We start from the raw sequence: 15386 nt of genomic DNA on the forward strand, positions 1-15386 counted from the left end.
TCCTTCTCGTGGCATCGCCGGTGTTGCCAGAGGTCATTAAAAATCTGGGCAAACGGTCAAAATGGAAGTAAGCAAACAAGGACATGGAAGCTGGGGTAATACCTGGAACCATAGGTTTTCAAAAGTCCCGTGGGTGAAGACAGATGCTGCCTTGTTCTTAGGATATTGCCTCTGATCCATTCTGCTACCCAAAAGAATAAAAGAAGAAAGTCTGTAAGATGATTTGCCTTTTATTGACTTTCAGTTGTCTAATTTGTTTTCATTCCTGTATTAATTAGAATTAATATATTTACATTTAGCTTCCGCTAGATGAAGTTATCTTAGCTAATTGACTGTGAGGCTGATGAGAAAACAGGAGCACCAGCTGATGGCAGCTGCTCGGAGTGAGAAATAGCTCTCTGAGAAGCCAGTTCGTGAAAAGATGCGAACTTGACACAGAATCCATTTGTTGACTATTATGGGATCTGTTAGCTACACAGGTTTCACTTCCTTTAGTTAAAACATGTGCATTTTTGGATTTAACGATTGCTTGTAGCATCTGTAACTGTAAGTAGCCATTATTCATACGCAAGCTGGGGTTTAAGAGAATGAGGAGTAAGGTTGGTGTACATGTTTGGCATAAGCCTTTTGATCATATAAAAGTTGCCACAACACAGTCTTTTTAAAATTGTATCTGGTTTTGATTGAACGAGCTGCGTATGTATGTTAAAATAAGACATAAAATAAGCATGCATGTTAGAATACATACTGATTGAACGAGCTGCGTATGTATGTTAAAATAGACATAAAATAAGCATGCATGTTAGAATACATAATTTGGCTTTCATATATGGTGTGGTTTCCCATGCATGTTTTTGGGCAGAAAATGCATTTGGCGTTTTTGGTAGGTTTTGGCAGAATCTGTCTTTATTCCCCCTGAGTTATTCCTGACAGTGGAATTTATTGTTGGTAACAACCTTGCTAAAAACCTAATGTAGCTCTGCCAGTGATTGCCATGGAACATCCCCCAAATGTAAATTTAATAGTATTCGAAACAAAACTAATCAAGCCTGAACCATTAATTTCCTTTGCCCTGTAACGCTGAACACATCACCGTGCCAAGGACAGGCCTTAAAAATGCCTCCTTCTCTCTTTGTCATTTCAGTCGGACGCATTGTCTTTGAATTATTTGCTGATGTTGTACCTAAAACTGCTGAAAATTTCCGTGCGTTATGTACAGGAGAGAAGGGAACAGGGCCTACCACTGGAAAACCTCTCCATTATAAAGGATGTCCTTTCCACAGAAGTAAGTCCTATGAAATCCTGTTGGGAACAGAAATCCTCCATTATCAGTATTTGAAATAATGTTAAATAATATTTTGGAGCACTTGTTAAAGAAATAACTTGACTAAAAGTAAGTTTTTGGTTTTTGATTCTCCCACTGCCTAGATGTTTTCACCATGCATTGACAATAGTAACTTACAAATTTACTAGTAAGTTAGTAAAACCATTTTACTATGAGTTGCAAATCGATTGAAATGGATTTCAGGCAAAGGGTTAAATACCAAGTGATGTCCACTAAACTGAAAAGGAGTACTCAGGGGAGACTTGATAAATAAAAGGTGGCTTTGGGTTTTATTTAGGCACAGATGCTGGAGACAGGGATTATTCTTCATCTCTGAATTGTTTTTCTTCGTGCCTCTCCTGCCTTGCTGCTGTATTTTATAATTCTTTTCTTTTACAGTTATTAAGCAATTCATGGTCCAGGGTGGAGATTTCTCAAACCAAAATGGCACAGGTGGAGAAAGCATATATGGTGAAAAATTTGAAGATGAAAACTTCCATTATAAGGTAAATACTAATTGTATTCAGTTTCTAAAGTTTCAGTGATTTTTATTTTTCTTCAAGTTCAGAATTAGCGCTCTTTAGTCCAAGGTTAACATATTTTTAAGCAGTGGAAAGAACCCAGCAAAAAAAGCCCTCAACTGGATTGTCCTTGTCCAAGTCTTTGCTGAATACTGTATTCATCTGCATGCATGGATGAATGCATGGATGAATACATACAAAGTGAGGTCAACCTCATTAAGACAAAGACAACTGTAGTTAAATTTTATTTTTAATTGCACCATCAGAAATTAATTTGAAAAAATACTTCAGTTCTCATTGAAGTAGGGATATTATTTTAAAAGACTGGCAAATTTTGTCACTCTGAAGCATATAGAGTATGTTAGCATTAAATGGATCTTACGCTTTTTTTCCCCCATATACTAATAACATCCATAAGATTAGATGGGAGAAATACCTTTCTTATTTAAGAAGTGGGGAATCCATGGTAGATTGCAGAATTAATCCAAGGGAAAATTTAAAAGAAAGCATTTTCCCCACTACAGTTATTTTCAATGATATGAGAAGTAAAAGGCTGTTTATGAATGGCTTTTTCTCCACCTAAAACGTTGGAAAAATGCGCTGTGAACAAAGCAAGGTTTTGAATATGCGAAGGTCTCTATTTGAGGATGTCATTTTAAGAGATGCTGGCTTTGATGGCAGAAATTCCTACCCCTCCCATTGCTTATTCCCACTCCTGTATCAGAGCTCACTGTTTCCTTACTAGCAACCATTAGTGCAGTCCCACGTGCAGTTCTGTCAGCCCAGCTGCGGGAAAAGAGGAGGGAGCTGTGCTGCGAGAATAGGACATTCTAAAACTGTCTTCATCCTCAAAATCAACATCCAGTGACACCAGGAAGACTGCAGGTGCAGGTGCCTTACACACACAACAAGTGCAATTTTTTGAACAACAATTTTCTCAGGATGTGTCCTGTGTCTTGCCTTGTTTCTTTTGCAAAGGCATAAACTTCAAAATGTGCATTACCATTCTTCAGACTTCTCTTTGTCATCAAAATCAAAAGCAGTTGATGCCTCCAGGGTCTGTCTTTTGACATATGATTGGCTGCTTTTTTATGCTTTTGAAGAAGAAATGTTTGCCTTCTGTATTATTTTTAAATCTTTTTTTAAGCATTTTAGCTCTGTAATTTTTTTTAAAAAATGGGTATTCCAGAAAGGGAAGAAGATGGCTTTTCACCATACTGTACAGCAGGTCTGTGTACCTTAAGCCTACAGTTTATACAGTATTTGAAGATCTCCAAATTTAAGTATTACCTGTACACTGTGACTTACATTTTTTGGCTAGCAGACTTAGCTATTCTGGAGAAAAGTGGCAACCATAATAATTGTTCTGAGTGCTCATCTGTGTTCTCAGCTGTCCATTGACAGCTGCGTGGCTGGAAAAAGTCCCCTGTGCTTTAGCTATCAGTAATCACATCTTGAACCTGGGTGGGAGTACTACCTGGAAACAACAACAAAAAAATGTTCTGCAAAGTACCCCTTACAACAGCCAGGACAGCTGCTGCTGTAGGTGTAACAATTCTCAGCACAGCATTAACTGTTTTCATATCGTGTTACTACGTGATAGCGTATGAATGACTCCTCAACAACACTGACTAAAAAGCTTACAGACATCATTGTCCCGTGGGTGAAACAAAGGCCTGCCTGCAATTGTGCCTGCTCGCAATCCTCCACTAACCGGACATCAAAGTCCATGACCAAGTTCAGAGCAATAGCTGCAAATGTAGCTCCAGCATTCATCATAGAGTTAATAAGAATTGTGAGAGCTGTTCTCTGAAGTCTGACCCTTGCTGTGGTGCTGCTTAAAGTTACTCTTCTGCATTGGTCCATGTCATAGGATCTCTGGCTCCCTGAAGGGGGAGACTCTGTCATCATTACTTTTTTGGTTGTACTGTCAAGTGAGATCTGGAGGTAATTATGAATGGAACGCAGATGATCCCCATTTCTGTACTTCTTTGACTGCTCAGCTATAAGAAAAGTTGTCAGTGTGCCAGGGATGAGTGGAAGAACTCACTTGGATCTTGTACAGAGTCTGGAAGCTCAATTCCAATCATCTGTTGGCTGAGTATGCTAGGATTTTAGTTGGACTTAAAATGCCTCTACTATGTAGAAATTCATTGGATCTTGCACTTAATCTAGCAGTCCTGCAAAGTGTCCTCAAACCACTGTCTCGGACAACGACGAGTTGGTTTTGTTGACACTTGAGGACACTGGAGCTACCTGCTTGTTCTTGTGCTGTTTGTATGGTTTCCTGTAAATTGCAATAAACTGCAAGACTTTGTCAGTCAGTTGAATCAATCCCACTAGGCTTTTTTTGGTGCCACTTCTCCAGCTAATGGCTGTGCTGTTGTGGAACACCCAACTTACACAGTCCTCAAGCAGTGTTATTACCATGGCATAGTTTTGCAAGCCTTGAATTGGTCAGAGAATCGGATTTTGTCTGGACTTTCTTACTTGCTTTATAAGCTTACAAAATGACAAGCAGAAAACCATCACAGGAAAGACACTCCATCTATCTGCAGTGTTTTTCAAAACACTCGTGGCAAGAAAATGCATGAGTGACAACAGTTTTGTTTATAAATAGAGACTCTCATCATGGGAATAACGTTGAGACTCGGTCTCAAACAAAATGGGGTTGCATGTAAGCATCAAGATCAGAGCCACCAGACTGCTGCCCCTAACTTTCCAACTTGTCCTCCAAATCTTTACAGACAAAAGGTAAACATGCAGGTGTAAGGCAACACCAGAGCTTATTGTTACTTGGCTCTTTGTTTACAAATCATTGTTGTCTAGCATTAGTTGTAATGGAATTAAAAACAAAAAAACAAGTAAGATTTACAGGTTTTATTCTGCCTTGGGCAGTGAATCAGTGGCCAGCCTCAAATGGTATTTGCAAAAATCTTCTATGGGTGAACCCTTCTGATTAACTTGTTTGCCAGCAACTCCAATGCAAAATGTCAGATGTTTGTTTTGGAGGCTGCATTCCTGCAGGCTTGCTACCAGATGCCTTCTCTTGCTGTGGAACACAGGCTTCCTCTGTGTCACTTGCCATCTCTGATTCCCAGGATGAGTTGCAAGATTAAAAGAGACAAAGCCAAGATTATTCCAGTAGCTTTCTGTTGGCTAGGTGCAGTTCTAGCTCTCAGCTGCACAACCTTTTCCTGGAGTTCCTGAGCCAAGTCCTGGTTGAAAGATTCAGACTCATTGTGCCATATGACCGGATGAACACCTCAGGCAAGGAGTTCTCCCTACCACCATGGAAATCCAAACACTGTGTGGGAAAACAGTTTCCAAAACAACAGGTTCTTCAAAGTGGGTGAGGGTATAGGGACTAATCAGATGCTTAAATACAGCTGTCTCAGACCGTTGTCTCAAACTAATCAACCTCCTGTTGAGCTCTGAGGTCTACTTCACAGCAATTTCTGCTTCCATCTCCTCTGTGCTGTCATACTTGTATTTTTTTTTTTGCCCTCCTCTCCTCCCCACGGTATCAAGTTTCTTAGGAATACCGCAGCTTGCATGCTTCAGTCACGTACCAGTGTCTTGGTATAACATACTGACTTAGGTTAAACAGAGTTCCTTGCACTTAACCAGATCAACCTGGGGAGAATAATATCTTAATGGCTGCGTCACGCCATTTTAACAACAAGAGATTCACAACACGTATGAAAGGTACATTTTTGCAGTACAAATGAAAATTAAATAATCTGTGTGATGAAGCGAGATAGTTCTTATTTCAAAGAAGGAAAAAGTATTTACAGGAAATTATAAAAAATATCTTCTCATGTCAGGCTGTTTAATAAATTTTTGTTAGTTTGTGGTCTGGTAGCATAAGCCCAAATAATTAGGTAGTTAAAAATCCTAACAGAATAAAAACTGCTTCCGTAGGAAAGTGAAGGAGTTTAAAAACCCCACCAACCTTTAGACAGTAAAGACCACAGTCCCCTAAACCCCATAGTTCTACAAATACTTTCTGTAAGTAACCCTTATAAAATTAACAATACATACCCTTCTTGGCAGTGCAACATTAAAGTTGGTTTAAGTGGTGTTTTGTTGTGTTTCCTGAGCCCAGTGGTCTTGAATAATCCAGTGAGGAACTTCACATCTCTCTCAGGTGATCTGTCTTAAGTTCAGCAGCTGTGCAGGGGATCAAGGGCACATGAAGCAGACTGGTTTTACAGCATCAAGTCACACATGTGGCTCTGCTTGCTAGGCTGCTAGGTGGCAAGTGAAGATGCAGAGCTGGGCAATTTGCCCTCCTCAGTCATGGTAGGTAGACTTAGTTGCCAACTGTATGTAACTGGATGGTTTACCAAGTTGTCATTATGGCTGTCCTTGCTATATATATTAATAGCCTTATAGAATCTTATGTATGGTTTTATAACAGAACTCTTATATGTTGGTTGTGATTTTTTTTTTTTCCCCAACACAGCATGATAAACCGGGGCTGCTGAGCATGGCAAATGCAGGACCTGGTACTAATGGCTCTCAGTTCTTTATTACAACGGTGCCTACTTCTCACCTGGATGGGAAACATGTGGTGTTTGGCCAAGTGATCAAAGGAATGGGTGTAGTTAAAATGCTAGAAAATGTTGAAGTAAAAGGAGAAAAACCTGCTAAGGTAAGCAAAATACAAAGCACTTTGGGATTATGTTTATTCTTCCATTATATGATGTGTATTCATTTCTCCTAAATGCTTGGTGTAACGTTTAGAACTATTAAATGTTAACCAGTTATTTTTACTGACAGTGTTAATTTCCATTTTACTGTCCCTGTTAAGAGGCTTTTGTTCTTTTGCTGTAAATTTCCCCTACACAAACAATGGATTTATTGTTTAACACAGCTGTGAGGGTGGAAGCCTTTATCAGGGTGGAGGTGGAAATGCATAGTTAGAAGTGTAGGATGGGTGACAAAATTAAAAGGTGGAATTCACAACCCTACCTAAGTGATACGTAATTCTTGTGAATTTTATTGACAGAAGTCATCATATTTCTGGAAAAGCAGTTGGTGTCCAGGTCATGTCAGTTTGTGGTTGTTTGAAAAAATGAATACCTCTGTAATTTTAAAAGCCTTGGCAGTATGAGAAAGAACCATCTTCTCTAATGTAGTAGAACTTCCACGTCTTGTGTTTTGCTGCAGCTCAGCTTGCTGCCAGTTCCTCTTCCAGCCTCTCCATGGGGCGTGGGTATGGTGTTCATGGAATGCTGCTCCTCTGCAGGCAACACTTACTGTGATAAAAGCCGTTTGATGAGGATAGGCTAACGAAGCGATGGGTTTCTGAATCAACGCACCCACAACAATGGATAAAAAAGCATTTTTACTGAATTTCAAAGAGCACTCAGAAGTTGTGGCTTTTTTGGGGGGAAATTGTACCTTAATAAGCAATACTGCTATTTACACTTTATTTTTTTTCAGTTGTGCATCATTGCAGAATGTGGAGAGCTAAAGGAAGGAGATGACTGGGGAATTGTTCCCCAGGATGGATCTGGAGATGCTCATCCAGATTTTCCTGAAGATTCAGATATAGACTTGAAAGATGTAAGTATTTTTCTTTTAAGGTATTTTACAGGATGCAAGACTTGTAGGTAATCTCAGTTACGTGGTATCTGTGATGATGCTCACTAAGCCTTTTAAGAATTGATCAAGGTCCTGATTAAATGGTGACATTGAATTTGAGGAAAGAGAATGCTGTGTGAGGGGACTGCCATCTCTTTTTTTTCAGTGCTAAGTACAGCTGATTTTTTCCTAGTAACTAAAACCACAATTACTTACAATTATTACACTTAATTTTTTTCTGTTCCTTGTTTCTTTTTACTTTTGTTTGTGCTGTAGTGACAAATTGCTATTACTAGAACTCCATCCTGCAGATGACTAACTTTATGTTGTACCTACACACCTTTTCTGTGCAATTTTTTAAATATCCACCCTTAAAAAGATTGTGTCACTTACTAGAAATAATAAAAGATCAACCTTTTAAAAATATTTTTACTACATCAGAGCTAGTCGGTCTAAATTCCCAGTAGTTGTTTGCTTTTCAATTTGTTCAAACTGAAGGAAGACCTGTTGTTGAGAGTTAGGGAGCAGACTGATGAAAGCAGCTCTTCTGCAAGTTTTCACTTTATCATGAAATAGGCGAGAGAGGGAAAAAAAAGGGGGCTGCACATCTAGATTCCAAATACAGAATTACAATAGTAAAAAAACCCACTACAGCTAGAAACCTCATATCTAGCTATTGAGAAGCACTTCAACTTGTGAAAATGTTTTTGGATAGTATTTGCTGTGGTTCAGAACTGAAGTTGGCGGGTGCCTGCCTCCTTTAACTTTAAACTTGTTCATACAAACTAACTACAGAAACCGTGGTGACATTGGTCTCATGCTGTGATCAGGTTTTTTCAAGGTCATTAATTCTAGTTCGGTAGAAGTGTAAACTGATAGTATTACAAGTGGCAATATATACATTTGACAGAGCTTAAGGCAACTGTGGTATAGATGGCAGTAATTATAAACTGTTTATTGCTACTGGAAAAGTAACTTAACACTTGAAATGTATGCCATTCTGGAAATAGAAATGGTGGATTTGATAAAGACAGGCAGTTGCTCTTTTTCTCCTTCCATGGATGTTTTAAGTGTTTTGAGAGAAGGAGAATTGTGTTGATACGACTTCTAGTTTGAGAGCGTGCAGAGTTCAGGTGACTAATACGGTTTTGAGAAGCAGGAGACAAAATTTTCTTGGGAATAAAGCAGTCCTTGTTGAATGCTTTGGTTGTTAACATGTCTTCTTTTCTATGAATAACGGTCAACACCTTTATATATAACTCTGTGTGGGTAGCTGCATTTAGGAGAAGGAGTTGAACTGCTATGTTGTCTCTAGTATTTTCTTACCCTTTATACTGTAGAGAAAACCCATTAGGAATTTCATCTTTCAGACTGTTGTGTTACATAAAGTAGAGAATATTATAGGAGTGGTTTGAAGCTAGTATTTGTCTAAAATTGGAATATTTTTATTCTGAGATTTTATAATAATCTTTGAAAAGAGGATGGACATGGGATCCTACTGTTAAACATTAAGTAATTCAAGATTTCTCATTCATACTTTATATTTTCCATCTATTTTATTAGGTTGACAAGATTGTGGCCATAGCAGAAGACATAAAGAATATAGGAAATACTTTCTTCAAATCGCAAAATTGGGCAGTGGCAGCTAAAAAGTATAGTAAAAGTTTACGGTAAGGCTATCATCATTCAATCAGGTAGTTCCTGTAACCCAAATTAATACTGCAATCAAGCAATGATATGTGCATTTAAAAAGTGCCTGTTGCTGTGCTCTTTTTTTTTTTTTTTAAAAAAAAAAAAAGAGCCTCCTAAATCTGGAAAACATCTGGTTGATTTTTAATTACTTATTCAAGTAGGTCTTCTGCTCATTGCTAGGTAAGAGCTATAGGCAGCAAGTATTGTTTAGAATGGACTAAATGCTCCTTTTTTAATGTTCTTGTTGTGCTGGTGCATAACTGGGAAGAAGAGCACAATAGTATACACAGAGTAGTTAATAGACCGGAAAGGAGGGAGATACTTTTTCTCTGTCTTCTAAAAACCAGCAGGTTTAGGAAATAAGTTCAAGAGAGAGTATCCCCAAATGTGACCCTTATTAATTCATTATTATTTTTTCTGAGGCTTCATACCATCGTCCTGAGTCCATATATAATTCAGACTTGCCTTCAAAATTGTGTTCTTTCTGCTTTTATTTCCATACCGCGCCTTTCTTCTTTTCATGCTTTTTGCTTTATGTGTATGAGCTTCTCCTAAAAACTTTTATAACAAATTATATTGACTTTTGTCCCTGCCTTCTTAATGATTATTGGTTAGCTAGCAGTAACAATAATGAAAGAAAAAGAATTTGGCCATGCTTAATGCTTCACCTGAGGTTTTTAACTGACTGGGTTTCAGACAAATGATGTCTTTCTGAAGCATAAAAATGAATCCTTTAATTACAATACTAACTCAAGATGCAACATCTCCCCCTGCCCTTAAAAAGCATATCATAGACCAACAGAAATCCCGAAGTAAATAGGATTTCAATGTAAAGCTTTTAGAAATCATATAGAAAAAAAGCTGGAATGGATCTTTAAGGAGCTTTGTGCTGTATCTGTCCATTTCCTCCCCCCATTCTTAGCTAAATATAAAGTATAATTCTGCCATCCCTTACAATTAGTTGTCTAGCTCACTCTTAAGCACACTCAATGAAGGCTCTTCCAATTTGAGTAGAGAGCTTCTAGTTGGTGCTTATTTGTCCTTGTGGATGGAAAGGATAGCAGCTTATCTAGACTCAACATATCTGATCATTCCAGCTCTTCTTCATAGGTCATATTTTTGTGGACATACCCTGTTGTTGGATCTTAAAATCTAATACTTTACATAGGATGGTGTACTTTAGCTGGCACTTTGCCAGAACTGATAGGTGTAGAATAGCTCTTATCATCTCCCATGTCTTATGTACAACTTGCCTAGCAAACCATCTGGTGATGTTGGTTTTTGCTTTTACCAATAGTAGCCATTATAATCTTCTGTTCTTTTTCTTGTCTTATTGCTACTTAACCATTTAAAAAAAACGTATTTTATATGTAAGAATTGACACTTTTTTTGTCAAAAAAATGTATTGTTTCCTGTTGTCTCCCTTGATATTAATCTTACAATTTCTTTGACTTGGAAGCTCTAATTTTGTTTCCAGAATGGTTGCAGTCTTTTCACGTTTTGGTGTGATTTATATATACTGTTCTGTTTGTGTTGAACATAACACAGTTTTGTATTATAACTCTCTTTAGCTTTTTACCCTTTTCTCTCTCTTCTGGGTCTCATCTTTTGCATGATGCCCAGCAAGTGAAAAAATCACTGGGACTATGTTTAATTTACTTTTCAAGTATTGCTTATTTCTGTGGTTCAAAGTTGTATACAAACCATGCAACACTCAAAAGATTGGGCATGCAAAAATTGAACTTACATAGGCACTGATCTGCAAAGACTGCATTAATCATGGCCTGCTTAAGATGTGAATGTATGCAAACACGTTTTTCATTTTTTAAATAAAATCCAAAGAAGTTCTATCAAGTAGGCCATTAAAAGAATTAGGACTTATATATCCACAATGGACATTTGCCACTTGAAACAAAAAACTGACAGCATTAGCACACTGTAAATTAAGAAGAATGAGATACAGTTTGCCTATGAAGTAGAGATGCAGTAAATGATGTGGCTTAGTCCTGAACCAAGAAGAAAGTCACGAAGGAAGAGAGTAGAAAGAAGGTGGAGTTACTAAGGCTCCTAAAAGTAAAGTTCGTTTCATCTTTTAGCTATAGATACCTAAATTAATTTAAAATGTTACTGAGGGAACTCATGAGGGGAATGCTACTGAAGAAGAGATGAAAGTTCCCATGAGTTTGGAAGGTGCAGTGGTGGTGTTGACTTTTTGTCACTGACCAGCAACATGGTTTTTGAGAATAAACAGTCTTTGAGATAAATTCAAATGGTTTCATGCCATCTAGAATAGTCTAAGAAAAAGAATGCTTTTAGTACAGTGGAGGGATAAGAGTTACAGGAAAACATGTGCCGGTGAGTTCATCTTTTCTGTCAGGGTAGGTCTTATGTATTTAGTTTAATAAATATTTGTAATAGTGCAATTGAAGCTGCTTCAAAAATACCAATTTGGAGAGGCCAGTTCACACATATCTGTGGGAAGATAGCTAAGGGCAGAACAAAATGGAAGTTGCAACACTAATACATGTTCTTTGTAAATCTGTTTTTCTGCAGGTATGTAGAAGCTTCTAAAGCAGTGGCAGAGGAGGCAGACAAACCGAAGTTAAAAGCTGTTGCTTTGACCTGTGTTTTAAACATTGGTGCTTGTAAACTAAAACTGTCAGATTGGCAGGGAGCCATTGAAAGTTGTTCAGAGGTAAATTTAATGTTCAGTATTTTGATTAACAATTGGCCTATACAGCAAATGGGGAATGAAACTACAAAGCTCTAACAGTCTTCTGACAAGTTTTATGATTTGAAAGTAAACAAAATAGAAGGCTGACTGTGAAGTTACTACTTTTTCAGTATGTGGCTTTTTTAAAGGATTTTGAAATTGAAATGACTCATTAGAAACAAACAAAAGAGGACTGTTGCTTACTACCAGAAAAAGCGCACACTCTCGTTGTCAGTTTTGCATCCTAAGGGGAGAGCTAATAATTGTATTGCAAAGAGTTAAATTTAAACTGTCTTCAGTGAAAGAGGAATGCTTCTCTCTAGAAGACTAGTATAAGCAAAACGTTTTACTTGCTTTTAGATTTGATGGTCTTGTATTCTATTAATTGAAGTGACTTTTCTAACTAAAGTCCTTTCAGGAAGGCTTGGGGGTGAAATGAAAGCAGTGAATAGGAAGAAAGGAGGAAGGAAACAATAAATATGGAAATACTGAAAGAAAAAAAAAAGGACCAGTGACATAGACATACTGACAGGATTTAGTACGTTTGAGGAAACTTTAAATAATGCAGTAAAACTCTGAAATTTTGAAGGAAACAGAGTAAAGAATGCTCTTATCTGTTAGCAGAGGATCCCGAGCAGCGTCTCCTAGGGCTTCATGCTGAAAGCGGGAGCCTCGGCTAATCTGTGAGGGGTCTTTAGAGAGCTGGCTTGCTTTCTTGCCCGTTGATGGTGTCACCACATTGGGAACTTTCACAAACCTGTCTTCAGAATGGACAAATGTGGGGGGTGGGGAAAAAAGAAATAATGAGAAAACTGTGTAATGTGGTATCTGTCATCTAGAAAATGGTAAGAATTGAAACAGCATTTAAGTGTTACAGACGATAGAAACTACTAATTGTAATACTTACCATTGAGAATAAAAAAAAAAAAACAAAACCTTCATTTTTTTTTTTTTTTAAGGTAACAACTGTTAGATAAAGGCAATTCCATAGCTGTAATAGGCTTCTGTAATCTATTTAGCTTACGCCTCATCACAAGTGTTAAACAGTGTATCAGTGTTTTAATCAGAACACCAGTTTCCCAAGATTAACTAGTAGAGTTCAAGGTAATTGTTAATGAGAAACTATACACGCTTTCACTTGCATGATTTCCTAAGGCCAAAAGCATTTTAAATTAACAATCTGTAATACATGCATTATTTGGTATAAATAAGGAATTGTGTATGGCTGAACCTGTTCAAACAAGTGTTGCTTTAAAATAGCTGTAAGCACAGTGGTCGAGCTAAAAACCCAGGAACGCCACCTACGTGTGCACCATAGAGACACCTAATTTTCTAGTTCTTGACACAGAAGAGGCTTCAGGCTTTATAGCAGACAGATCAGGATGTGTGCCCAGAGTAATGCTTCTGTTATACAAACAGCCAATACTGAAGTGCTTTTAAAAAATCTGGATGCATTGTCTAATGACTATAATTCTTAATTAATGAATTAAACTTAATAAATGAAATTAATAAAGCCACACATTAAAGCAAAGATATTTCCTCTAATCACTACTAAGAAACTATAGTCTTTAAAACAATAATAAAAAAAGACACTATAGAACTATCGGCCATAAGAAAAAAGAATGAGATCTTCACAGGCAAAAATAGAAAATACCTAACTAGCCAAATTAACTGAGGTAAGTAATCAAATAGCAGAACAACCTCGTTGCCCAGCCACTGCATTTCCTATTTTGATATTGTCCTATTAGAGCTGGCTTATACACATTAGTGAAACCATTCAGCTCAAAAAAGGCGTAATGACTGGAACTTGGCAAGGCTCCTGAAGCATGAGATGGATTGCTTGTATATATCCTTCTAGCCAACAGTGAAAAAAGCTTTACAGGAAATCTGCGTGTTTTATTTATTATGCCATTTAAGGTATTTCTGGTGTGAAGGAAGGAGATGCAATATAGAGCGGTGTACTGTGAGACTCGAGGTTAGGATAATTTGAACTGCAACACTTTTGCCTTGAGAGAGAGAGATTGCACATATGTATATGCACACACAGAGGTTCCATTATTACCCTCATGCATGCTCATCCTTCACAAAAGACCACCTCTGGTGCAGCAGTATTAAGACTGATTAGCTATTCAGTGTGCTACAATATACCATTCCCTTTTTACACAGTTAATGTTTTGACAGCTTACCCTCAAACCAACTTGGGAGATTGCCTGCTGGTGTGAACTGTGCCATTTGCGGAGATGGGAGGCTGTGAAGTATATGAAATGTTAATGTGACAATTTTATTAAATTTACAGGCTCTTAAAATAGATCCAGCAAATACTAAAGCTCTCTACAGACGGGCTCAAGGATGGCAGGGAATAAAAGATCTCGATCAGGCACTGGTAATGATCACAGTATTTAATTTTTTTTTTTTAATCTAGACATTTCATCAGAACATTAATTTATATTTCTTTTTTATTTAAGGCTGATCTTAAAAAGGCTCATGAAATAGCCCCTGAAGACAAAGGTAAAATAAAGCTGTTTCTTTATAGATTCTTTACCTTTTTTAAAGACTGTAACTAAGTAACCAGGATAGTATTTAGCAGGAAATCGTACCAGTGCGATGCCCAGAATGCTGGATTCTAACAGCTGAAATGCTGATATATTGAGCACAGACCCCACTGAGGTGGAAAACCGTTCACACAGCAGTGATGTTTCTGGTGCACTGCGTAACCTGCTTACGCAGGTCGGGAGCACACTTCTTGAACCATCTCGCCCTCTCACAGGGGCCTTGCTAACTTTCTTAATTTCCTGGTCTAATTGGGTAAGACTTTTAGCTCAGAAATTCTGTGTTGGCACGAATACTATGCTTGCTACACCCTCCTCTGCCTGGTTACCTTACCAGGTGAAGCAAAGTAAGGGACAAGGGTTTTTTTGCTGCTAGTAGCTGACCTAATAGAAGATTAAATGGAGTTCTAGTATACAAAAGAATATGGGTAATTTGCGGCAGCGCGACCTGGTCTTGATGTATGAGACCTAATGTAAAGAGATTACTATAACTGCATCATGGATTTTCTTTTTAACCAGCTATTCAGATGGAAACACTCAGAATCAAACAGAAGATAAAAGCCCAAAAGGAGAAAGAGAAGGCAGCTTATGCTAAAATGTTTGCTTGATTTTTTTCTAAACTTCTAAGTCTATGCACTAACTCACGCAAAAGGATGAATGGAGCTGCTTCTTTCATTTGCCCTGTACTGCAGTTTTCAGTGTTTACAACTCAAAAGTCTAATAATAAAGACAAACTGTTAAAAGGTGGTGTTTTTCTTCTTTTTTTAAGCTGTAATAACTTGTGTTTTGTGACTCAGGTGTACTTCTAACCTGTAAATCTGTAGTGGTTATGTTTTTGCAGCTTAATAGTTAGTGTTAAACCAAGCTTCTTAGGAAGCACTAAGACAATTTAGGCAGTTTCTATTAAGAGTTTTTATTAGAGGAGGCCTGATTTCTTGTAAGGAATAAAAACACTGGTAAGACATACAATGAAGGTGCAAGTACTACACTTTTTT

The 15386-nt window shown here is 37.6% G+C and overlaps 1 protein-coding gene across 2 annotated transcripts; it reads left to right on the forward strand.

The window, feature by feature from the left end:
• The first annotated feature begins 768 nt into the window (after positions 1–768).
• On the forward strand, positions 769–15316 carry PPID (peptidylprolyl isomerase D). Of its 2 annotated transcripts, XM_035892037.1 has the most exons (9): positions 769–1285; positions 1724–1830; positions 6314–6502; positions 7297–7419; positions 9001–9107; positions 11683–11824; positions 14139–14225; positions 14308–14350; positions 14911–15316. In XM_035892037.1, the coding sequence occupies exons 1-9, from the start codon at positions 1117–1119 to the stop codon at positions 14997–14999; spliced, it is 1056 nt and encodes a 351-aa protein (XP_035747930.1). In that variant the 5' UTR covers positions 769–1116; the 3' UTR covers positions 15000–15316. The 2 variants fall into 2 exon arrangements, with proteins under 2 accessions (XP_035747930.1, XP_035747931.1); XM_035892038.1 differs by lacking the exon at positions 14139–14225 and having other exon boundaries at positions 14308–14963.
• The last annotated feature ends 70 nt before the right edge of the window (positions 15317–15386 follow it).

Source organism: Egretta garzetta, unplaced genomic scaffold (assembly GCF_000687185.1).
Source record: "Egretta garzetta isolate BGI_Z169 unplaced genomic scaffold, ASM68718v1 scaffold114, whole genome shotgun sequence".
Lineage (NCBI taxonomy): Eukaryota > Metazoa > Chordata > Aves > Pelecaniformes > Ardeidae > Egretta > Egretta garzetta.